The following is a 24,104-nucleotide window of genomic DNA, read 5'->3' on the forward strand; positions in this document are numbered from 1 at the left end:
GCTGGGCAGCCCCTGGGGGCGGGGAGAGGCTGGCAGTGGGGCAGTTTTTCTAGATCCCGTCATGTTGAAATGCTATTGGGCATCCACTCCGAAAAGCCATTCCAGCCCCCACAAGGCCATCGCTTGCAGAACAGTCTCATTGTGACCCAAACTGACAGAAAGCTTCTAAATACTGGTGCTGATAGAACGGTGGGCTCCAAATAACTGTCCGGACAGTTTGGAAAATATTTAGCCTCACAAGCCTTTATGCAGGTTTCCTGTACTACTTTGCCTTCGGTTCATGCCACAGCCTGTAGTTACATGGTAGAAGGAGCAAGTTTGTATCATGCAGTAGTCATTAGTTGTAGAACTGATAGATTTAATAAGTTATTTAGCGGCTATTTTATATTCGCTACAGTCCACTGATTCCTGCATTGGCAATGGATGTTAATACAAGATAGAGTCCACGCTTTGGGCCAAGACTGGATCGGTGTTATGACCAAACAATGTACTGTAAACACCGTTGATTAAATGGAGGAGTCAAACCAAATTTGCCAGTGAGCCCCTTGAGAGGGGAACCCTGCAATGTGCAATGAATTTCTGGGTGATGCAGGGAAGTAGGGTGGAAGGCGGCTCGTGGAAACCATCATCGGTGGTGCTTCAGTCAGACATGTTGCAAGAGGGAAAGCTGCCTTGTGAATGATGTAGTGACTTGTTGGCAAGGGATGGCACTTGGCGATTCCATGAACAATGCCGTTCTGCAAGAAGAGGTGAAGATGCATCTTGGAGAAAGCTCGAACCTGCACTGAAGTGTTTGACGATGTGGTGAAGGCAGACAGAACAGAGTGGAAGCCCAGACTTCATATACAATACCCATGGACACGTATGTCACCCAAGGAAAGAACTGTTCAGGTACACAGCCAGCCCTCTCGAAAATGACAGGAGGATTTCTTAACCAGGAAAAGGCGATCAGAGCTTTATTTACAAGGTTAAAGCAAGTGATCAGATACTGGAAGGAGTTAGTCCAAAAGGTGTAACAGAGCGTGCGCTTTGCAGAAGCCTAGATGTCCTTCAGGACTAAGCACCTCTTGCTTATGTCCAGAACCAGTGTGTCCCCTTCGAGGCCAAGCAGCCCTTTGGTTTGGGGTTGTTACCCCTCCAGGCGTGGGCTCGAGGGTCTGTGACTCATGGCTATGGGATGGAGCAGAACAACAGTAAGTCTTTAGGGCTTTTGTTGCTGGTTTCTCATCCCTGATGTATGGAGTCTCTAGTTGTAACATCCAACCCGAGCCCTGCTCTCAGGGGTCGCCTCTCGGGGGGACGGCAAGTGCTGTAGAAAAGCACCTCTCCTACAGCTGCATGGCCCCCGCCTGTATGGTGAGTCCTACAGTCAGAGGCTCACACGCCACCCGCTCGAATATTGCAATGTGTTATAGAGCACAGATATTACCCAACAGGCACCCATCAGTGCTAAACTCCGGTTAGAATTCCAATCCCTCCCGGAGCACCATTACCCCCCAAGTCAGCCAGCTCTGTATCGGTCAGAGGCCAGGAGCACTAGAGTGACCTTGGCATGAGCATCTCCACTCCCTTGTCACTGACGGGCGAGGCAGCCACGTAGAGGATCTACAGCACACTACAGCTGGCTAGGCAGGGAGCTGCCTCAGGTAGCCACTGAGAGATGCCTTGCCCAGGGCGTGACCCACATCAGGAACCTGCTCCTGGACTCGGTCAGGTGAGTTTGGGGCTAAATTGTTGCCTGTGAGACTGTTAGGTGCTTGCCCAATGTCCCACAAACCAGCTGAGGGGAGGGGGGGCAGAGGCCTAGTGGTTTGGCTACCCAGCCAGGAGGGAGGCGACTCTGGGTTGATTTCCCTAGCCCAGGGGCCTGAGGAGGAGGAGGGATTTGATGGGCTTCTGCTGGCTCTCAAGTGCATTTGCTCATCATGGCAGTAAGGGTGTGCTGGTGTGAGGTGCTCTCCTCGCTGAAGCTGTTCCACTTTAGAACACTTGGACATTAAGCACAGGTCAGATGCTGTATCTGATGGTGCCTTCCTGGAGGGAGATTCTATTCCTGCCTCTGGAGAGACTTGCCCGAGGGCCAGTAATGGCCACTGGACAGGGGTGTGTGACTCTGTAACCTAGGCGGGCAGCTACCTGCTGAACCATGTCTGCCTCTGACAGCACAAGGTCTCTGTCCTTCACTTTGGCAGCACCTGTCCAGCCGCTCCTGCCAATAAAGTATCGGTGAGTTGAGTCGAAATCCACCTTAAACCAGTCCCTTGGAAAGTCCTACACCAGCCACCTTGTTTCCTATGTCCCCTTGGAGCGAAACAAGAAAACTCCTCCCCAAGGCGAAGTACCTGTGAGGTGAAACCCGCTGGCACCAACTCCACTTCAGGAGCCTCTTCTGGGGCTTTTACTGCATGAGAGATGCTGGTTTATGGCCCCTGAAGGGCCATTTCTCAGCAGAGTCCATGGGGGATGGCAGCATTATGGACTGTGATGAAGGGAGGAGCCAACTCATTAACCATGTGCTGCCAGAGGGGAAGGCCCCAGTAACCTCCCTTGTAGGGTGACCATGTTTTCCCAAAGAGAAAACGGGACACTGCACGGGACCGGCCCCCTCTCCCCTCCGTGTGTGGGGCCGGCCTGGGCCTGAGCCCTCTCCGCTGCCTGCCCACCAGGGGCTGACCCGGCCCGAGCCGTTCTTGAGCCCTCCCTCCCGTGTGGGGCTCCTTCTCCTAGCATACAAGTTGTCAAGCCAGTGTGACAGTGTGAACTGAAGAGCTCTGTGAAAATTTACCTCTAAGCAGCCTGTGTGGCTCATGTCCCTTTTGATGAACCAAAGGGCAAGTTTAACAACACTGGGCATGGGGTGATACGTTCTAGGTGAACACTGCTTGTTTTCCCCCCTGGCTTTGTGCTAAAGTGATTTCTTCCCCTCCCAAGAACAAGCTGAGTTATCAGCTGTGGGCTCTAGTAACCTAACTGCAGGCTGGCTATAAACCTGCTCCCACCACCGACAGGATGAGCCGTTTTGAGGTCAGCGTCAGAACACAGACATGGTCACACCAAGATGATCGGACAGTCTAGTGGAGTGGTTCCCAGCCAGGCGTACACAGAGCTACAACAACTCATCTAGATATTTGCCTAGTTGTACAACAGGCTACATAAAAAGCACTAGCAAACTCAGTACAAACTACACTTTCATACAGTGACTTGTGACGAAGTGAGGAGTTTTCTGTGGAGTTTCAATGGTGGGCGGACAATGGGCTGCAGAGTGAGGACCCAGTGACCTAACCAGCCGGTTCCAGCCAGAGGAGGCCCAAGTTTACGACCCTGTTTACCTGGAGAGAAGACAATGGACAGAGGCAGGGCCTGGGGCTGGTGATCACAGATGCCCAGCAGGGGGGCTTGGGGCTGGAGAGGGGGAGCAGGCAGAGCCCACCTGGATACAGAGAGACTGGGATGTGCTGGGCTGAGGGAAGCCAGGCCTGAGGCCCTGAGAGTTTCCTGTGCTGTGTTCAACTCTCAATAAACCCTCCTGTTTTATGCTGGCTGAGAGTCACTCCGGTCTAGAGAACAGGGCTGCATCAACCCCTTTGGGGGGGGAGGCCCCGGGGGTCCAGAGCGAGTGGACTCCCTGAGGGGGCCCACGGCAGAGACAGACATGCTAAGGCTCAGAGAGGAGCAGCTCCAGGAGATGGAGGGGCCTGACCCCCCGAGAAGGGCTGTCTCACTGAAAGGGGCACCCCCCCACGGACCGCACGGGGCCAAGAGTGGGCACGATCTGTGAGTCCATGACACTTGTTTATACTGCTCTATAGACTGAAATGTCAGGGCAATAGTAATATTCCAATTGATTTATTTTATAATGATATGGGAAAAAGGAGAAATAAAGCCATTTGTCAGTTACCGTGTGCTGCCGAATACTTTGTTTTTCACACACACTGTTCATACAAGACATTCTACAGCCCTTCTACTGAGCTCCCTGACTGGTATGTAAGAGGTTTACCTGTATTACCATTGTATTCAGAAAGAAGCTCATTACCGTTGTAATGTGTGTGCTTTAGACTTGTCTCCCTGGCTGAGCAGAGAACATCTAGAAATAGTCTTTATAATTGGGGGGCAGGGGTCTCATCTGCATAACTTCATACAAATAGCAGCTAGACAAACTTCTCGAATCAGCCCATTCCATAGAGAGAGACAAATATTCTGATGTATTACAAGGTACAAACACGCTCCTGCTGTTCTGTGACTATAGAATTTTGCTTTAACTAAAGGCAAAAAGGTTCAGGGAAATGCACAAACTATCACCTGAGGTGAAACATTTCCTGAACTCTCCAGAACAGGAACTACTCTGAGGACACACTTGCATTATCAAAGGTCTTTAGAAGCTTTCTGCCAACTGTGGGCACAATTAGACTCTGTTTTGACGCGGCATGGCCCTTTGGGTGCCATGATGTTTTCGCAGATTGGATGCCCAGTAACATTTTGATACAGAAAAACTGCCACCAGCCACATCCCCCCGGGTATGTGCCTAACGTGGTAGCAATAGCATTTTTCTAGCTGATGGGTGCCCAAAATGGGTCTGGGCGGGTAGAGTAAAAGCTGAAGGGCTGGGCACAAGTCACCCCATCAGAGCAGCTCAGTGCCCGGGTCTGGCAGGGACGTCGTGTTAGCAGGGTGGCTGGGGCTGCAGCATTTTGAGCTTTTGTTGACACAAATGTACATTTCTTCTTGTGTGGGATGCAAAGAAAACCTGCCAGCACAGTGCCCCAAGCAGCACATCCACCACCTGTCTGCAACCATCCCACCCACTCCCTGAGAGTGGGGAGCACTCCCCCAGTCTGCTCAGTGGGCGTTGACTCTGGTCCCTAATGAGGACAGTCTGAGGCAGGTAACACTAACTATTGCACTGCTGCTCATCCCCTGGCAAGGAAGATAGAGCGCTCACTGTCAAGACCTCTCCTCAACTACCTCTGCCCCCTTGCTCCACAAGGCAGAGGAAAGCACTAGTCCCCCCTGCCCCGCTGGAGTGCATGTACCTCAGGGAAGGTGCTGCCCAGCAGAGATCTGGCCTGGGCTTTGCAGTTACTGATTAGGGAGGCCAGCCCCTCCCTCTGGCTCAGAATTTGCCTGAAGCTGCAGGAGAAAGTTCAGCCTGTTCCCAAACGCACAGGAGCTCGACTGAGGTGGCTTCGTTGGAGCTCTGCCAGCGGCTGCCCCTGCTGCCTAGTCCAGCCCCTTTGGCCGGAGGTGGCTCCTCTGTAATGCTAGGACCAGCTTCTCCAAGCCACAGCTCTCCGCTGCCTGCACGTCCCTGCCCACGGCCTAATGCACTGGCCCATCTGCTCGAGGGGCCAGAAGCCTATCCGGCCCTGGAGCCGCCTGTCCTCGGGCACCGGGCAGCCAGGGGGCTGAGCATGGAGCTAAGGGAAGGGACGTGGCAGACAACTCAGCTGCGCTGGGCCCTGGGCTGTGTGCGGGCCGTGCGCCGGGCTGGGCCGGGCTGTTTTCTCTTGGAAACCAGAGGTATGGATAGGCCAGGCAAGGGGCGCGCTGTAATAACTTGTGTCTTTCCCACTAGCTGTGGCCACAGGCTGGATTGTAACTAGATCCTGAGAGCGCCGGGGGCCCAGCCAGTGGGAGCTGCTGCAGCTGGAAGCCCTGGGCAGAGCAAGGCCTCCATGCAACTCACCCAGCCCCCCCGCCTCGACCCCCTGCAATGGGGGCCATTCCCCTGACGGCCGGTGCATCCTGCCCAGCCAGCCCATCCCCCCAGCCCCAGTCCCCCGCTGGCCAAGTGGGGACAATGGTGCCAGGAGTCACCCCAGCAGAGAACAGCCAGGAGCAGCATCTTGCCCTACAACCTAGGGGCCCAGCTGCTCCCCCACCACAGCAGAGAAAGGTGCAGTCCAGGCATGCAGACACCGCCACCCCAAGCAGTCCCAGAGCCGAAGGGCGAAGTGGGCAAGGCCCCTTGGCACAGCACATCCAGCAGGGCTCCTGATGGTGCCAGGGATGGGTTGGGCGCTGCCCGGCTCAGGCTGTGGGAATTCTCCGTGGCATCTCCCTGGGCCCAGGCCTGGCTGCAGGGGCATGGGACTCGCCTCACGCTCCTCCAGCCCTGCTAGTGGGCGCCAGCACACAGGGCCTGGCTTGGGGCATCCCCATGCCAGCTGCTGAGCAGAGCCCTGCTGGCCTAGGGGGCCCAGTGCTGCCCCATCACCCCCACCTGGGAGTCTGCAGCAGTAAGAGACACCTCTGAAGGGGAGGGTGAGCCGGCGCCGCTCAGCCATGCATCAAGCAGCCACCACCCTCAATGCTGCACTCACCTCATGCCATACCCTGGCCCCAGCTGGTCTAGCCTGCCCTATCCCCTGCCCACCCCACACCCCTGCATGCGCCCCCGGCTTCTACCCCCGCTCCCCCCATCAGCACACAAAGCTCCTGCAACACCCCCTGTTTTAAGGGGGGGGTCCCCCTGCTCAGCATGCCTGACCTCACACTGCAGGTGTCCTGTCGCTCCTCCTGAGCGGGGCCCTGGCTGGGAACAGCTCTTCCAGCGTGTGCTTCACCCTGGACCCAAGGCAAAACAAGCTCCCCACAGCTGCCCCCAATGGCTCGTCAGTGGGGCGTTAGGTGTGTGCTCAGCTGGCAGGGTGGGGCCTTGTGCAGCTGGGGGGGCGGGGGGGTGCGCTTGCAGGCGATTTGAGCAGGTTGGGCAGAGCCCATTGTGAGAGTTTGTCCACCAGGCAGGCAGGCGTCTGGCTCCCAGCTGCAGGGGAGCCATGCCCTGCGGGGCCCCTGCGCCTCTCACCAGCACCAGGCGCCAAAGTGGGCTGCCTGGGGGCAAACAGGAGCAAGCAGCGCTGGGGGAGGCGAGGGTAGGATGGGGGCTGTGGGGTGGGCTTCAGGGGCACGGGCGGAGCTGGGCAGGGGACGGTGGTTTGCTCTCTCGAGCCCTTGGGGGTCTGCACCGCCCCCCCCCCCAATAACAGCCAAGGCCACAGGCCAGCGTGCGAGGGCTCTGAGCTCACAATCAATGAGCCTGGGAGGCCAGGCGCTCACTCAGCTGGCGCCCCCGCCCCAGCAAGCCCCCTGGATCCCCCCCACATCCTGGCCCTAGAGATAAGCGCGGTGCTGAGCACGAGCCATTAGGGCCCCGACCATGGCTGTGCTGGAAAGGTCTAGGCCCCGGCCCACGGTCACACTGCAGCGCACCAAGGACCCTGCGCCTGCCGGCCCCCGCCCCTGCCCCAGGCCCCCGGCAGTCTGGCTCTTATCAGCGGTGCAGGCCACGGGGCTTAGCAGGCAGGCCCCGGGGGCGGGGGACACAGCACAGAGCTCAGCCCCTTAGGCCGGAAAGGGCTCTGCTCCCCCCCCCAGCTTTGAAACGGTCAGGCCCTGGGAGGGGTTCCTGGCACAGAGGCCCACCGAGCTGCCATGTCCATGCTACAGAACTAGGCCCTGTTGCTCTGCACCGGGGGACGCCGTGTTCTAACGCAGAGGTGGCTGCATTTCTGTGATGGGCACAGCTAAAATCAGAGGCAGAGGCCTTTCTGCTCCCGACCTGCTGAGACAGTGGGGTGTAAAGCCCCCTCCCCTCATACGTGCAGCCCAGCGACTGTGGCCAGGCGAGAGGCCAGTCTCATCCAGTCCAGACTCCCGCACAACTCAGGCAGCGAGCTGCCCCTGCAAGCCCTGCGCTGGCCCCAGCGCCCCGGCTGAGCTGGAGTGACCCGGTTTGAAAGACACCCGCTCTCTGTCACCCCGCGAGGGAGACCCCACCGCCTCGCCAGCGCTGCTCCCACCTCGGGGGGGGAGGGAGACGTCTCCCCCAGGGCCCTCAGCCAGCTGCCCCTTCTCCACACACAGACCTGAGCGGGGCAGCTTTGCGAAAGGGGGGGTGCGGCGGGGCTGTGGCAAAGGGGCGGGGAGCCCCCGGGTCAGACGGGAAGTGCCGGAGCGCTAATCCCTGACCCACATACTCCGAGCAGATGGGGCTCAGATGGAGGTGGGTAATTCAATAATCGCTGCGTGCCAGGCGGCAGCTTGCTCCATCCCCCCGCCCCCCATTGTTCGAAGCAGTCAGTTCAGAGATGGGGGAGGGGCTGCCCCCAACAGCCCCACGGAGTCTCTTCCGCCAGCACGGCCCTCAGGGGCTCCATGGGCAGGTGAGGCTGGAGCTGCGTCCGGCCCAGCTGAGCAGGGCAGCCGGGGTGACTTTGGGCAGGCAATGCCAAGGCCCAAGCCAGCGCCGAGCTCTGGAGACACCAGCGCTGCCCAGCCTGGGCGGAGAGACCGGTGCAGTTCTGGCCCCATTTCTAGTGCGTGGCAGAGACAGGGGCATTGGCAGCCAGTGGCAACTCCCTGTCTCCTGCCTGGCCTTGGCTTGGGGCATGATCCTGGCTGGGCTCCAAGGCCGGGGTGGCAGCATCCATGTAACCCAGTGCCAGCCCCCTGTGCAGCCCGGGGAGGGATGTGACCCTTGAGTAGTGGTGCGGGCATCTGCCTTGCCCCTCAGGGCAGCCCCCTGCGTCTGTGGGGAGGCCCGTGGGTGTGCGGGGACCGGGGTGGGAGTTCCCCAAGGGGCAGTGTGGGGTGCAGAAAGATGCGGGGGCCATGGCATGGGGACACTGCAAGGCGGAAAATCCACTGCATCGATGTCCTGGGCCCTGGCTGGGCACATGCTCTAGCCAGGCTCTGCAGCTGAGCTGCCAGGGAGGGGGAGCAAGCGTCCACCCTGCGGTCTCTGCTGTTCCCTGCCCCACCAGACCAGGAGCTGGAGACAGAGCCCCCCCCCACAGGCTCCCAGCACTCCTGGCTGCAGCAGCAGGTCTCTCCTGTGACCCTGCTGAGCCTTTCAAGCTCAGGGCACTGAGGGGAGGAGGGCTAGGACCAGCCACGGGGATGGGGGGAGGGCAGCAGCTCATCACCACCCCTGCAGGCCCCACAGCGCCCCAATTCCCACCGCTCTGCGTGGCTCGGTACAGAACCAGGCTGCTTGGCCTGGGGGTGCCCGTTTGCCAGTCCAGGAGTTTTCTGCTGCTCATGGGGGTGGAGGAGGGTTGCTATACAAGTGCCCTCTGGTGCTGGCCCTGTGTGGGGTGTGAATCTCCCCAGGCCCTGGAGCCCGGCTGGGCAGCGGAGCTAACGGCTCCCCAGGACCAGAGCGGGGGGGGGGTCATGTCTCGCTGCACCCCTTGAATCCCTGCACTTGGCCTGGTGAAGGAGCTGCGGACCCTCCGCCTGCCCCAAGGTGTCAGGCAGCAGGGCCTGGCAGGGTAGCAGGGAGGGGAACTGAGCGTCAGCCCCAGCCCACGGCCAGGGAAGGAAATCCCCCCGGAAGGAGGCAAAGGGCTGCCAGCTGCTGCGGGGAACTGCTGAGGAGCACCTGGTCTCTGGCCCCTTTGGTGTTTCCCCGGAGCTGCTCGCTCCCCATGCAAACCGCCGCTCGTTAGCAGCTAGAGCCCTCACAGGGTGACTGCACAGGGCTGGGCTGCCAGCTCCTAATTAGCCTGGATGTAATTAAAGTGCCATTTGCATATGACAGGGCGATAATTCAAAGCAGACAAGGGTGAGGCGAGGCAAGGAGGGGAATAAAGACCCAGAGCAGCGCTGGAGCCAACGGGGCACAATTACTGTCATTAGTGAGATGGAAAGGGGCTGGCCTGGGCCTGCCACGCGTGTGTCTGGGCACCAGTTAGTGCTTGTGCTGCTACATGGGAACGAGCGGCTGGAGTCAGAGCCCTGGCTGGGGGCAGGACCCAGCAAAAGAGGCCACTGGGGGTCATAGTCCCTGGCAGTCAGAAAGTCACCCCCAGGTATCAGCCCCGTAACCCTGAGGGCCCCAAGCGGGCACCACACACAGTCCGTGACCCTAGCTGTGCCGCACACGGGGGGAGGGGACTTACCCAAGATCACCCAGCAAATCAATGGCGCAACTGGAATAAAACCCAGCTGCCCTGGTTCCCGCTCAGTCCCCCACCCCACAGCTGCATGGAGAGAGGGAGAGGCTGCAGGGCCCAGCCCCCCCGCCCACCTGCCTGCGCCCGCAGGTGTTCGCAGCTGTGCCCTCGCTGTACCCCAAGCAGAACCTGAACCCAGAGACCCCGCATGAGGGGAGGCCAGGGCACCACCTCCCTGCACTCAGAGCACTGATTAGGGAGCAGCCATGGGAACACTGCTGGTCACCCCAAATACTCCCCCAGCCAGGCCCACTGCTGCTGGCTGGGGGGACTTCTCTGCTCTGCCCCACCCCCCTGGAGTCACAGGAACGGAGGCAAATGGAGCCAGGGTGGGCAGAGCTCAGCTCAGCTGGGGGGTGTCACCTTTCCAGCCTGCTAATCCCACAATTGCATTAGTGCTGCCCCAGTTTAAGGTGATTATCCCATTATCCCTGGCGCACAGCACTCCCAGCTGGGACAGCAGCGGGAGAGAGGGATGCTTCCCGGCCCATGTGTGATCTCCTTTTGTGGGGGCCCGGGAGGGCTGAGGCCATGGGAGAGGCGGCTAGCAGCAGCAGCAGAGGGGGAGAGGGCTGGGCTGGACGTGTGTGTTACAGGCCCAGCAAGGCCAGATGGCAGCCAGGTGTTCGTGTCCCTCCGTCCCCTTGCTGGCTCAACTTCCCCTCTGCTGGTTGTGCCATGGCCTCTCCCCTGCTGTGATACACCCAGCGTGGGGCCTGGGCTGGCAGCAGGGCAGGGCTCATCCCCCAGCGTGTCACTCGGTGCATGGTAGGCACGGTGCTGGGGGGGGTCGGTGTGTCTCTGGGCACGTGTGAGTACATGGTGGCAGTGCCTGGATCCGGTGAGTCACCGTCCAGCCTGGAGTCAGCAGGGCATGTGCAGGACGCAGGGGTACGCGCGCCCCATACCCAGAGCTGGGAGTGCCCGGCTGTGCCCTAAATGCTGACATTGGATGAAGGTGTGAGGAGCTGGCAGGGGGTGGCTCTGCTACCTCCGTGCAGCCCGGCTGGGAAGGGCGTGTGAGAGCCTTGTGTGCTGGCTGGGATAATGGGGACCGGGGCACTGCCCTGCGTGGTGAGAGCTAAGCCTCATCCCTCTCTTCCGCTCCTAAACCGAGACAGAGTGTGGCCTAGCTGGGTTTCCACAGCCCGGGCCCGTGGGTGCGCCCGGCTCCCGCCAGTTCCACCTCACGCCCCGTGATGGAGAGCTCCAATGACGGCCCCGGGGAGAGCCGTTTATCACTCTGAGTAATGGACTGAGAGGGGTTCATCGCTCGCCTTCCCGGAAGGGGAATTTGAGCCGTCACTAAGAGCCTCTGCACACTGAATAATAAACGTCTCCTGGAGACAGCTGAGTGGGGAGCTGGCAGACGGGCACGGGGCTCAGACTTTAAAGGCACCAATACCCCCCCCCCCCCACAACCCTGCCATGGGAGGGGCAGCAGGGGGGCCAGGCCTGTCTGGGATGCCAGCTCCAACGTAGAATTGCAGTACAGCTCTGAGGGGACAAACATCTCTGCTCAAGCTCATTTCCGGCTGCCTGGTCCAGGCTTCCCATGGAGGGAACAGGGGGTGGCAGAATGCAGGCAGGACAGGGCAGGACTGTGCACATGGGAGGCAAGCATGGCCCAGAGCATCTCTGGGGGGCTCCTCCTGACCCAGCCGAGGGGAGATCTGCTGCTTGTGCACAGGAGCCTGGCTAGGACACCACTGAAGCGATGGGTTTGTTCTGCTGCCCAGGCCCAGCACAGACACATGAGGAGCCCCACCCTAGACAAACTGCTCCAGCTTACAGAGCCCTGCTGCTGGTTCCCGGGCCGTCCGCTGGCAGCCTGGGGCACAGGCTGCGCCCACGCGGCTTGCTGGGGCACCGGCGCGGCCGAGCGGGCTAGCAGCATTTCCGTGCTAACAGGCGCGGGCAGGCAAGAGGCCCTCACAGCTCTCCCTGGCCAGGCATTCAGCAGTGAGCCCTGGGACAGGGGGCTCCCAGCAGCATCTGTCCCCTCATCCCCAGACACATTGAGGGTACGGCTCCGATGGAGACAGGAGACGGGGCACAGCCATGTGGAGGCAGGTAGGGTAATTAGGGTGAAATGTAAATCTTGGATGTAATGAGCACTAATTGCATTAGGATGGCAGAGGGGGCTGCGGCCTGGGGGAAGGAGGGGCAGCAGGTGCCTTGGAGGCATCTCAGTGAGACCAGCCGTGCTTCCTATGGGGCACCAGTAAAAGTCGCTGTGCTGGCCTCACCCTCAGCTACGCCCCACCAGGAGCGGCTCCATGGCCACGGTGGCTCTCTCAGCGGTTGTCCCCCTTTGGTAGCACGGCAGGACTATCTGCCGTCTGGTGCAGGCTGGGGGCCCAGGACTCCACCCGCAAGCAGGACCTGGGCCCTTCTAGGCTCCAGGGCAGGAAGGGGCCTGAGCCATGCTGGAGTCAGCGGCGTGGGTAGGAGCAGGCTGTGGTCCCTGCAAAGCCGATCTCAGCTCAGAGCTGAGAGTGCTCGTGCTCTGGGGCTGGAGGCTGCAGCAGACTGGCTGGGTGGGAAGAGCTGGGAGGTTGTAACTCAGGAGGGGATTGAATCAGGGGGCACAGGGGTCCTGTTTTGAGAAGATGGGGCCTGCTGAGGCAGCAGGGGAGACAAGGAGCGCAGCAGTGAAAATAAACAGAGAGAGGAAATGACTGAGAGGTGGGGGAGGAGAGAGGCAGGAAATAGTTCTGCTGCTGCCCCGGAAAGTCCTGGGGCTGCCTGGGGGCTCTCAGGATGTGTGTGCGCGCAAAGCCCCAGGGAAGGCCGCTAGGAAATGGCTGGTGAGCACAGGGCTGCCTGGCTTCCATCCTGACCTTGCTTCCTAGCTCTGGGGAGGTGATTCACTGCTGCTGCTACTGACCTGGAGGGAAGGGAAGGAGAAAGGCAGCAGGTCCCGAATGCGCAGGGGGCAAGAGGGGGCAGAAAGCCGCCATGATCAGGACACACAGCTGGTCACTAGGCGGGGGGGGGGGGGGGCACTTGCCCACCTCCCCTGCCAACCCAGCTATTAGGAGGTGACAGACAGCCAGGGATCGTGTCACAAAACATGCCAGGGCCCTGAGCAAGAGGGGAAAGCTGCCCGTGGGGTTTGTAACCCCTGGGTCTGAGCTGAAAGTGCCCAGATGTGCCCTGGGTGTTCCCATGAGACGTAACGGCTTCAGCGTGCCATAAAAGGAGCCGGACACTTGACCTCAGGGGCTCAGAACCCAGCAGCAGCTGAAGAGCTCAGCTCCACGCCACACGGCAGAAGCCCTGCCCATGTGCCTCACCCTTCCCAACACCATCAGCCCTTCGCTCTCAGGCGCACACCGGCTCGGCTCGGCTCCGAGAGGGAAGCCGCCCTGGCCTGCGACAGAGAATTTGGCTGTTTGAGTAGTGGCAGCACCAGCAGCCAAGTGGCATGGGACTGAGGCACCACAGACTGGGCAGATGGGCTGTGCTGAGCGCGGTGATCTCACCTGGAGCCGCTTTACCGCAAATGGGCTACACCCCGCTCTTGTTCCCAGGGAAAGTCCCGCAGCTCTTCCCGATCCTGCCAGGAAAGCTAGAGGAAAACGCAACACCCGCCATCAGAATCCAGAGGCAAAAGCAGGGGGCCGGATTGGCTTGGGAGCAACCACCCTGTGAGGTGAACCCCAGGCCGTCTCCCACACTCCACAGCTGAACCCCGAACTGTCCCCGGCCATCCCCCTGACTCCCAAGACTATCCCATCCTCCGAAGTGACCCCGGACCTTCGCTAAGCTGCCCTGTGCTCACTTCCTGATGCCGGTGGGAGGAAACCAAGGTCCACTGGCCCTTGTGACCGAGCCGGGGCCTCAGCAGGCAGCTACAGCAATGGGAAGGGCACCGCACCGCAACGCCCACCCATGGGAACAGCCGCTGCAGCAAGCCCCCATCCCAATACAGCATCTGTCTCCAGCAGCGTGACCACAGGGCTCCGGCGGAATCACCAGCCTCTCCCACTCAGCCGGCAAACGGCCCTTCCAAGCCTGTGTTTGGCCTTGTCAGGCTAATCCTCGCAGGGCTGGAGTGGCACTGAGAGCAGCCCGAGCGTGTGTCTGTCCGTTCACACTGTGGCGCTGCATGGCCTCCCTGGCTTTCGGAGAGGACAATCCTGCAGGCTCCTGAGGCTGGAGCATGTGCAGGTGCCCGGGAGCAGCGGGCACAGGCTGCAAGGGGAGCTGGGACAGATGCCTGGCGGGGCTGGGAAGTGCTGGCCCCCTGGGGTGGGGGGGCTCCCGGAGCCTTTGCTTCCCTGCCTTGTTGAACAGGGTGGGAAAACCTCTGAAGTGTGTCTCATGCCTGAGCAGGCGCAAGAACTGGTCAAGGGGCGTGGGGCCTCCGAGTGCATGAGAGGCCCAGGCGAGTGGGTCTTGGGCTGCTCCTGGCCCTTGGCTGGGAGCATTCAGAGCACATACTAGAAGCAGGAGAGGAGAAAATAAACATATTTCCAGCAAAGAGAAACCCACATCCCAGCCCCTGCCCTGGATGTCTGGGGATCCCGGTGGACCTGCCTGGGGAGATTCTCCAGGGAGGCTGGGGGCCGAGGGCACACAGGGAGAGACAGAAATCCACAGGGAAAGGAACATGAGTCAGGAGGAAGTGACTGGTCTCTCCGCCTGTGCTCCAGCCCTGCCGCCCACCCAGTCCTGCCCTGTCCCACTCCTGTGACTCACACCTGGGCCCAGACCAGCAGCCTCTGAACTTGGGGGGCGGGGGGATGGGGTGGACCAGGACAGATGCAGGGATCCTTTAGGGCAGTGGTTCTCCACCAGGGGTCCGCATACCCCAGGGGTCCGCACAGGGCTTGCAGGGGGTAACTCAACTCCTCTAGATATGGTGGAGTTTTACAGCAGGCCACATAGAAGGCACCAGCCAACTCAGCACAAACTGACACTTCATCCAGACACACACGTGTCCCCAGCTCTGGGTTCAAGTAACAGGGAGTAGCCGTGTTAGTCTGTAGCTACAAAAACAACAAGGAGTCTGGTGGCACCTTAAAGACTAACAGATTTATTTGGGCATAAGCTTTCGTGGGTTGTGCACCCAAGTGTCGGCCCAGTGGCTGTGTCTGACCGTGGAGGCGGCCGGTGCCAGTGACAGGGCGCTGCCGGGAGTGAGGTGTCACTCGGGGTGCGCCGGGCAAATCACACCCCGAAGGGGCCCAGAGCCGCGGCCTTAGGGGCAGCCTGGCGCCCTGCGCAGACCCCCGCCCCGCGGGACCACAGCGCCGCCACGTGGGCGCCGGGCGCAGGACAAGCGGCGGCGCCCCGGGCTGTGACGGGCGCTGACCGGACAGTCGCGGCCGGCGCCCAGCGCAGGCGGCCGGGTCACCATGAGCTGCTGGGGCTGGTGCGGGAGGCCCGGCTCCAGGGGCGCAGGCGGAGCCGCGTCCCACGCGTGGGGCTACGGCCCCGAGGACGGCCCGGAGCGCTGGCATGAGCACTTCCCCCTGGCCCGGGGGCGGCGGCAGTCCCCCGTGGACATCCGGGCCCAGGACACCCGCTACGACGCCGCCCTGCGGCCGCTGCAGTTCAGCTACGAGGCGGCCGCGGCGCAGAGCCTCGCCAACAGCGGGCACACGGTGCAGGTGCAGTTCGCGGAGGGCGCGGCGCTGGCCGGGGGGCCCCTGGCGGGCCCCTACCGCCTGGCCCAGCTCCACCTGCACTGGGGCTCGGGGCCGGAGCAGGGCTCGGAGCACACGCTGGAGGGGCGCCGCTTCCCGGCCGAGCTGCACGTGGTGCACTGGCGGGCCCGCTACCCGCGGCTGAGCGAGGCGCTGAGCCGCCCCGACGGGCTGGCCGTGGTGGCCGTGTTGCTGCGCCTGGGCCCGCCCTGCCCGGCCCTGCAGCCGCTGCTGGGGGCGCTGGGCTCCGTGCGCACCCGGGGCACCCAGGCGCCCTGCCCCGCCTTCCAGCCGCGGGAGCTGCTGCCCGCCGGCGGCGACTTCTGGACGTACCCGGGCTCGCTGACCACCCCGCCGCTGCTGGAGAGCGTCACCTGGCTGGTGCTGCGGGAGCCCGTGGCCATCGGCGCCGAGCAGCTGGGCGCCCTGCGCGGCCTTCTGAGCAGCGCGGCCGGCGAGCCGCCCTGCCCGCTGCAGGACAACTGGCGGCCGTGCCAGCCGCTGCACGGCCGGGAGCTGCGGGCCAACTTCCGCTGAGCGCCCGGCCCGGCCCGGCCCGGCGGCTGCTCAATAAACGCCCTGCCACGCTGCCCCCAGCCTGCCTCCTTCCCCCGCGCAGGCCGGGCTCGGAGCGCCCCCCTGGGGCAGCGGCCTCGGCCCTCGGGAGAGGGGAGCCGGGGCAGGAGGGGCCAGGCGGGATCCTGGGGGCCGGGGTGCAGGGGAGGTACAGATCTCTGCCAGCCCTGGGACAACAGCTCTGGCCATACGCTAAACTCCCCCCAGTGGCGGGGTCTGTGGGGCACCCAGCCCCGAGCATGGGGGAGGGGGTGTACAGAGACTGCCCAGGGGCTACAGCAAGGATGGGAAAGGGCTCTTCCCACCACATTAGGGACCAGCGAGACCCCCACCCCTCCCTCATGATGAAGCTTTAACAAAATTCACCCCAGGGCAGCATCTAGCATCCCCCCCAGCAGGGGTAAAGAGCCCACAGCACTTGTAACAGGCACAGGAGAGCCCAGCCTACTGCCCCAGAATGGGTCCAGGTGTGTCTTAAACTGTTACACACAGGGGATATAGAGTGGGGTTTAATTAAAGGCAGTTCAGTATCTAAATAAACCCAAACAAGCTCCTTTTCAACCAAACTGGCCATGGCTACACAGGGCGTTAAGTAAACCAGCTTGAAAACAGATGTAGGTTTCACTAGTACAGCTTTGACTCTTGCAAGCATCTTCCCCACGCCAGCACATGTGAGTTCTTCAGGGAGCTGAAGGACAGAGTTGTCCTTGCTGCCACTCCAGTGGCCTTGGAGTCCAACACTCTGCCAGCCCCCAGGTCAAACTCTCAGGCCTGGAGCACACAGCGCTAGCACCAAGCAGCCCAGGCAGATAGCACGCCCCTCGTGAAAATTACCAGACATTGCCCCGTACAGCAGGAAATGCAAGTCTTACTTGTTTGGCTTTCTTGGGACAGCAACAGCTAGACTAAGACAAGAGGGGGAAGGGGAGAAGCACTCACCCGGTCTCTAACAACCTCCACAGCCTGGCTGGTGAGTGTCTGAAAACAACCCCAAACAGAATTACGGTGATAGGCACCTGATAAGCTACATGGACAAAAGAGGGAGAGACACTATATATAATGAGGATGGCTTCATGTGACAATACCCACAACACCCAGTTAGCAGGGGAAAGCGATCTGAGTGCAAAGCTGTTACCATAACGCCTTGGACAACAGCAGCATCCCTCTAGAAACCCAGGGTTATGAAAGACTTGGACCACCAGGTGGCATCATAAGAAAACAAATGACAACAGAATTGGACCAGGAAGAGACGCCTCAGAGCTAGGGCAAAAGGGCTGAAATGTTCCTCCCTGTGGGGGAAAAGGGAACATTTGCTCAAGGAGAGAAGGAAGAGCAGGCCTCAGAGGTCTTGGCACTTGCTAAAGAGAAAGGGGTTTGGAAAAGCCAGGCAGACTTGGGCTGGGAGACCTAGGGAAGATGGGCAATTGGGTGATGGGGACACATACTAGAGCAGGCCTGCAAATGCAATAGGAAAGAAACTAACTCTAGCCAGTGACAGATCCAAATCCGCTTCCTCCACCTATTACAGCATCACCACCACTCTACTGCCCTGAGACCTCAGCTGCTAGGGAGAAAGAGGCCAGATGACAGGCAAGTGAACGAGCTGGTGCAGGTGAAAGCAGGGCAGCCTGCAATAGGGACAGGCTTAGTAGGGAAATATTGTATTACTTTGTACGTCTGCCTTTCAGCAGAGGCGCTCCAAGCGCTCTACAAACACCAATTCATTTAGAATCCGTCTCCTTTCTTAGAGAGGGGGACACAAGGCACAGAAGTGACTCAGTGGCTCACAAAAAAGCTATAGCTGAGCCAGGAGTAGACCCCACATTTCCCAAAGGGTCAGGCCTGGTCTGTGAGCACCAACACATCCTCCTCTCTGTGCATTCAACTATTGCTGTGATATCTGCAGCAACAGCAGCCTCCATTACTGTGATCTCCACTCATGTACTCTACTCCCCCAGTCCACCACAGCAGCTCCCTTTACACGGGTGTTGCTGGGGGAGGGAGTTACACGGCACAAAATGTGCCCAGTCAACTTGCCTTGGGAAACATCAGCACATTAACACCCCCCTCTTCAAACTCACTCCCTGAGCTCAGAGGATTTATAAACAGACTGTCTAACTTAGGAGGAAAATAGCCTTTCTAAACCACACAGCGGTAGCAGAAAACCCACTTAGGCAAACGGCCAGAACAAAACCCAGACAGCAACAGTGGCATATGTTGTTAGAATCCAGCTGTAGTGAGAGTCGGCTGAAGGCCTTCGTGGTACAGGAGCAGTGAGGTTCCAATTATACACAGCACTGTGCAGAGACTTCAACAACTAACCCTCACAACCGTCTGGGGAGTGAGTAAATAGTGCCTCGAATGGCTAGGGAACCCACACAGGGCGGCTGGTCCAAGCTCACACAGCAAGTCAGTGCAAGAGGGTGAGCGCGCCATCCAAACAGCCGCAGGTTTACCCCGATTTGGAATGAAAATGGATGGATTAGTGGATGAGTGTCTCATGTCTCTGCCTAGACCTAAAATACTCCAGCTAGGAGTTGCAAAGGCACACATACAGAGCGTGGGCTGGTAAGCGCCTTCCTGATCCTGTCATCTGCATGCTGAAGCTGCTCCTTGGGCCAGGCCAGCCGTATGAGGGGTCAGTCTCAAAGCGGGGAGGAAAGGAAGCATCAAGAAACGACTGATCATTTCAGACACAGCAGCATGGTTTGAGGATCTGTGGAGCAGGAGAGGCTGTAATGATCTGCTGTCTGTCTCACCTCTTCGAGGCTAGGCTGGCACTCCCCAGCTTGGAGAATGCGGTTCTAAGTCCCTAAGCCAGGCAGGGTGTCTTAGCTTTGCCTACAGTAGTTTTGCATCCTTTACTCCAGTAGCTCAAAACCTGGAACCCTGACCAGTTTCCTCTCTAGTTCAAGAGAGCCAATGAAATTAGTTGCTTTTTCTGCAGTAGCCTGCCCTTGGAACAGAAACAGGCCAAACCCCATCCCTGCACATCCCTGCTCTGGCCAAGCAATTTGAAGTACCCACCTCTGCTAGGGCCTGGGTTCATCACCACGTAGAGAGCAGGACACCCAAGTGTTTTGGATGTGGCATTGGACTGAAGCAGATGGTATGAATTCCAGCAAAGTGTGAAGCGCCTGGGTGCCAAGACAGTGTGGGCATCACTACAGGGATATGGCCATTGGTGGAGAACAGCCCCTCCTTAGCCTGCCAGGAACACACAGTTCCTATTATTCAACCCTTCTGTTTATTATACAGGCTCATACACCACCATCCCCCACCATCAGTTCACATGGCCAGAGCTCACCAACCCTACACGGGGTCAGTAATCCCCCCACCCCGGGTTATTCTAGAGCATTACAAAGTATTACCTCCACCGCTTTCCCGCTGAGACGGTCTCAGCCAACTGCCTCCCCCAGGTTCAGCACAAAACCAAGCGAGAGGGAGAACACGCCAGTGACCCCCTCAAGATACGATGCACACTTCCATAGTGTTTCACATCCTCACAGCTACCTCGCCCTTGGGGAGGGAGAGAATCACTCACCCCGACATTCCCAAGGGGCTTTTGGAGGCCGGAGGGGTAGAATTACCTCCATTCACCAATACTAGTGGAAACCTGCCTTTTGTGTAAGGGTCTGTTTGCCAGGTCCCCTCCACTCCAAATGGGACTAGCTTGTAAGCCAGTTGAGGAGGAAGGCAGCGAGAGGGGTGTGACAATCTCAGCCCCAAGTGAGAGATGGGGGGGAGGTGTGGGGAGAGAACAGCTACCTCTCACATCAGGGGCCTGGCATCCCCAGAAGCTCTCCAAAGAGGAGGAGGGAGGAAGCAGAGGGGCAGGGAGCCGGCGAGCTCCACTCCTACAAAGCCCACTACATTTTCCACAGGTACCAAGCAAACAGCGGCTCCGTGCACCACTGCAAAACAAGCACAATGCTTTGCATGCGCCTAGGTGCTGTCCTGCAGGGCTCTCGAAGCACGTTGTGTATTTTACACCCGGAGAAACTTGTCGCAACCCCCAAAAGGCAGTAGCAGAGCGCCACAGGAGTACTGATCAGTTGCCAGTTCTAGCCACTAGGGCATCCTGACCAAGCGAGCACTGCCAAAGAATCCCGACCATTTGAGAGCCAGCTGGGAAGGGCTGGTATGGGGTTGGTGTTTACTCCATGTAGTGGGTTAGCGCTAAGGCAGGCTGTAGGCCAGTCTGTATTTACCAGCTCATTTGCAATGCAGGATGAGGGAAGTATTGTAACCCTTTGTGGCTGGTACCGGGAAAAGAAAGCCCTTTGCACTTAGCTAATCTTTATATAGCACTGGTTGGTTGAAGGGTCCACGGTGCAGGGCCGGTTCTGGCCAACTCTGCTGAAATGTTACCTTCACCCCATTTGTTTAAAAGTGCTTTGCAACAGGTGTAGGAGTGTTGCATAAGCTTCTCCCCACTCAGCTCTGCAATGGACCTCCATGCTCAGGGTTACCTCCTGCCCCAGGGCACCAGCCTAGCCAAGCAGCCTCCTCTCACCCAGCAGCTGTGTCAATGCAATGCAACCCTGTCATCTCCGTCCTGCCCCCCAGCCCACCGTGAGCTCATGGCTCCAGGCACCTCAGGCCTGACCAACACCACCTTGCTATGTTACTGACAGCAAGAGGAGAGGCATAGGGATTTCTAGGAAGCTCCCACATACAGTATGGGACACTTCACCTGTCTTTAAACTGCAGTGACATTTCCTAACTGTGCCAATTATATTCCGATCCGATCCAAACCTCACTAAAATGCAGAGAGCCCCTGTCTGGGCTTCAGCGAACTCACTGTCCTATGTAAATCATCAAAGGAAAAAACCTCAGGCTGCGTGAGGCAGAACAGAGCTATTGGACTGCTAGCTTGTCTGTCCTAGTCATTATGGTTGGGCAGGATGGGGTTAATCGCTTCACTGTTGTAATAGCCTATGTACATCAGGCAAAAATATACCTCCACGGTTACAGCACATGGCATGTACCAAGGTGCTTAGATATCACAGAGATGAGTGTGGTACAAGACTCTACAGGGAGCTCACTGGCATGGTGCTTGTAAAAGAATGCTGCTTCAGCACATATGCATGGACGGGGTCAAGACACCCGATCAGAAAGGTCAACTGTGTTAAAGAGTGGGGTGGTTTTAGGAGAGAGGTCTCCATACCTCGATGACAGAGCCCCAAACTCCTTCCACCAGAACATTTCACCAAGGTCTGGGAATGGAACAGACGTGTAGCTAAAAAGCATGGACACTAAAAAGCAGTTTGGCTGGTCATTTCCAGTCTCTCCTGGGCCATTTCGAAGGTGATGGTGATTGCCGACCTGCACTACATCCGGCTTCCTCCTCCTGTTTCTGCTGTTTTCAATGCACTAGTTGTCATAGTCTAAGGAGGATAGAGATCGAGGGCAGGAGCCCAATCAGGCCAACCGTTATCAGTCATTCATAAGCCAGTTTAAGCTTTTGCAGAGCACCTATGAACAGCCACCTCCCTACTTCACTAGGGCCCTGTCACGTCAGAGACACTGCAGCAGCATCATCTCCGTAATAGCTTAATCACTTTGGTCCTGCAGCAGCCCTTGCCTAGCGAACAAGCTGCTAAAGTAGTCGTCTGAGCTATTAGTCACAACTGCATGGCTGATGGGCCACCGTGCTTGCCAGGCCCTGCTGCTAATCAGCCTTGCCTTCCCCTCATTCTGTATCAGCCTCAGACAGCACTCAGACGTGAGCCTCCCCCTTACACAGTGGTCTTTCCGAAGGTGCTTTCCAGCACATACATCCACAAAAGATCTCGTGTATATTTCCCCATCAAGCATGGCAGATGCACAGGCTCATTCTCTCTCTTCTCTGCCTGCAGTCTGTCGCTATTGATCAGCCCACACCTCATCATAATCAGCCTGGCTGAGGTTGACCATTTTAGCCAAATTCAGCCCTGTTTGATCTGCTCCATCATTTAAATGGAGAGAGATTTATTGGGCACAGTGGAAAGGGGGAGGGGGACTTAAAAAAAATAAATGGTGTAGGTCACCTAGGACATGCAAAGAAACACTACTGAAATACCTGCCTTTAAGCGAGAGTCTAGAGATTTAGAAAGTAAAAGCAGGCTGAATAAATTCCACTCAGGGCTAAACTTGCTGTAAAGGGATTTATTTTTGTTCAGTGCAGCCCTACCATAATGAATCCTAGAGCCGTCTGACAGAATTACATCTAATCTTACAAGAGACAAACAGCAGAGTGGCTAGTTTTCATCTTACAGTCCGACTGCACATGCTCCCTTTCCACAGAGATAGCCAAACCAGGGAGCTGAAAACGGCTGCAAACTGAACCTCTAATAGCATTAGGTATAAATATTTATTAGATACATGCACCAAAACCAGCAGGACATTTTGGGGTGCAGGGCGGGAAATGCAGATCCAAGAGGTGAAACTACTCTCCAGATGATAAGGGACAGTTGAGAGATGGGAGACAGACAAAAGCCTAAAAAAATACCCCACAATATAGCTGCATGCTCTGGTAGTGATTAGGAGCAAGGACCTATTGCAGGAATTAATTTCACTCAAATGTGGCTAGTGAAAGAGAGGAGAATCAGGTCATCCAGCTGAGACCACTTGAACACACGGACTGCAGACTGCTGATGGTTTTAGGAAGGTTGTGACCATTCTAAGATCTATAGAGGGGAGAGGTACAATTTAATTATGAATTTAAAAACTGTTCATGCAACATTAAGGCTGAAATATCAAGCATTCAGGGTCAGGCACTTCCAGCTGAGTCATTCACACTTCTGCAGTATACATTAACAATACAAACCGCTGAACCAGCCCTGTGAAATCTTACTGAACCAGAACAGGTAAGGGAAAGTACATTTATTATTGTAAACAATGGGCAAGTAGATTTTGTGCCTGGACTAATTTAACTTGCACCTGACAGATCGCACCAGCATAGGGGAGCCTCTTGTGACATGGAATAGCTTACAGAGTAGCAGCCATGTTAGTCTGTATCCGCAAAAAGAAGAACAGGAGTACTTGTGGCACCTTAGAGACTAACAAATTTATTAGAGCATAAGCTTTCGTGGACTACAGCCCACTTCTTCGGATGCACTTCTTCGTGGGCTGTAGTCCACGAAAGCTTATGCTCTAATAAATTTGTTAGTCTCTAAGGTGCCACAAGTACTCCTGTTCTTTTTATGGAATAGCTTAGTGACTCCTACACGACTGTCCTGCCAGCTGCACTACTGCATCTTGGTGACCTCAGCAGCTAGAACAGCCTCTTTGGGGCCACGTGCAGTCAAGAACTAAAAGCATCCTGAAGGCTGCTCCAAGTTGCACTGGAGACTGGACCAATGCCAGGATAGCCCGATTTGGGGACGCTCAACGGTGACTTAAAGCTACCTTTGTGGGTCCAATACCCACCCGTGCTCCTCAGTTGATTTTGTGACTCCTGCTCCTAACCAAACAATCCAATCCTACACCAAGTCCAGTTATTCTCCCTGAAACTTTTGTAGCTTTGAGTCATGACAATGCTACAGCTACAGATATTACCTCTATGAGCTATTTAGACTCCTAAGCCCCATTTTCAAAAGTGGTTCAGGTACTTAGGAGCCTAAAGATACATTTACAGTGCAAAAATCCCCATGTTCTTAATTGGAGTCAGCTCCCAAGTGAAACAGCAGCATAGGCACTGCAACTCAACTTTTCACTTGGCTTAGCAGGGGGAGTGTTGGCGACCCTTCAGACTTCAACTCACTCGGCGAGTCTGAGGTCAAGTGGAGCTGCCGTATGGTCACTGATAATTTAACCCAAGCCAGCTAACCAGCTTGTGTGGGATTTTTTGCAGTGTTAACGTACACAGTCTCACTGGGTTTGTCTGCACCGCAGCTTGGAGAGCCTCCAGCCCAGGTAGACAGACTTCCAC

At 57.8% G+C, this 24,104-nt stretch overlaps 1 protein-coding gene and 1 long non-coding RNA gene across 2 annotated transcripts; one reads left to right on the forward strand and one right to left on the reverse strand.

Annotated features, from left to right (window-relative positions):
• Positions 1-61: 61 nt before the first annotated feature.
• On the reverse strand, positions 62-7,008 carry LOC135976592 (uncharacterized). Its single transcript, XR_010593851.1, has 2 exons — positions 6,488-7,008; positions 62-1,349 (listed from the first exon to the last, which is right to left on the reverse strand). It is a non-coding gene; the product is annotated as an uncharacterized LOC135976592 (long non-coding RNA).
• A 1,104-nt stretch (positions 7,009-8,112) lies between these two features.
• On the forward strand, positions 8,113-17,877 carry LOC101931774 (carbonic anhydrase-like). Its single transcript, XM_065573263.1, has one exon. It carries the CDS (start codon positions 15,323-15,325, stop codon positions 16,148-16,150), a length of 828 nt encoding a protein of 275 aa, XP_065429335.1. The 5' UTR covers positions 8,113-15,322; the 3' UTR covers positions 16,151-17,877.
• The last annotated feature ends 6,227 nt before the right edge of the window (positions 17,878-24,104 follow it).

Source organism: Chrysemys picta, chromosome 19, assembly GCF_011386835.1.
Source record: "Chrysemys picta bellii isolate R12L10 chromosome 19, ASM1138683v2, whole genome shotgun sequence".
Taxonomy (NCBI): Eukaryota; Metazoa; Chordata; order Testudines; family Emydidae; genus Chrysemys; species Chrysemys picta.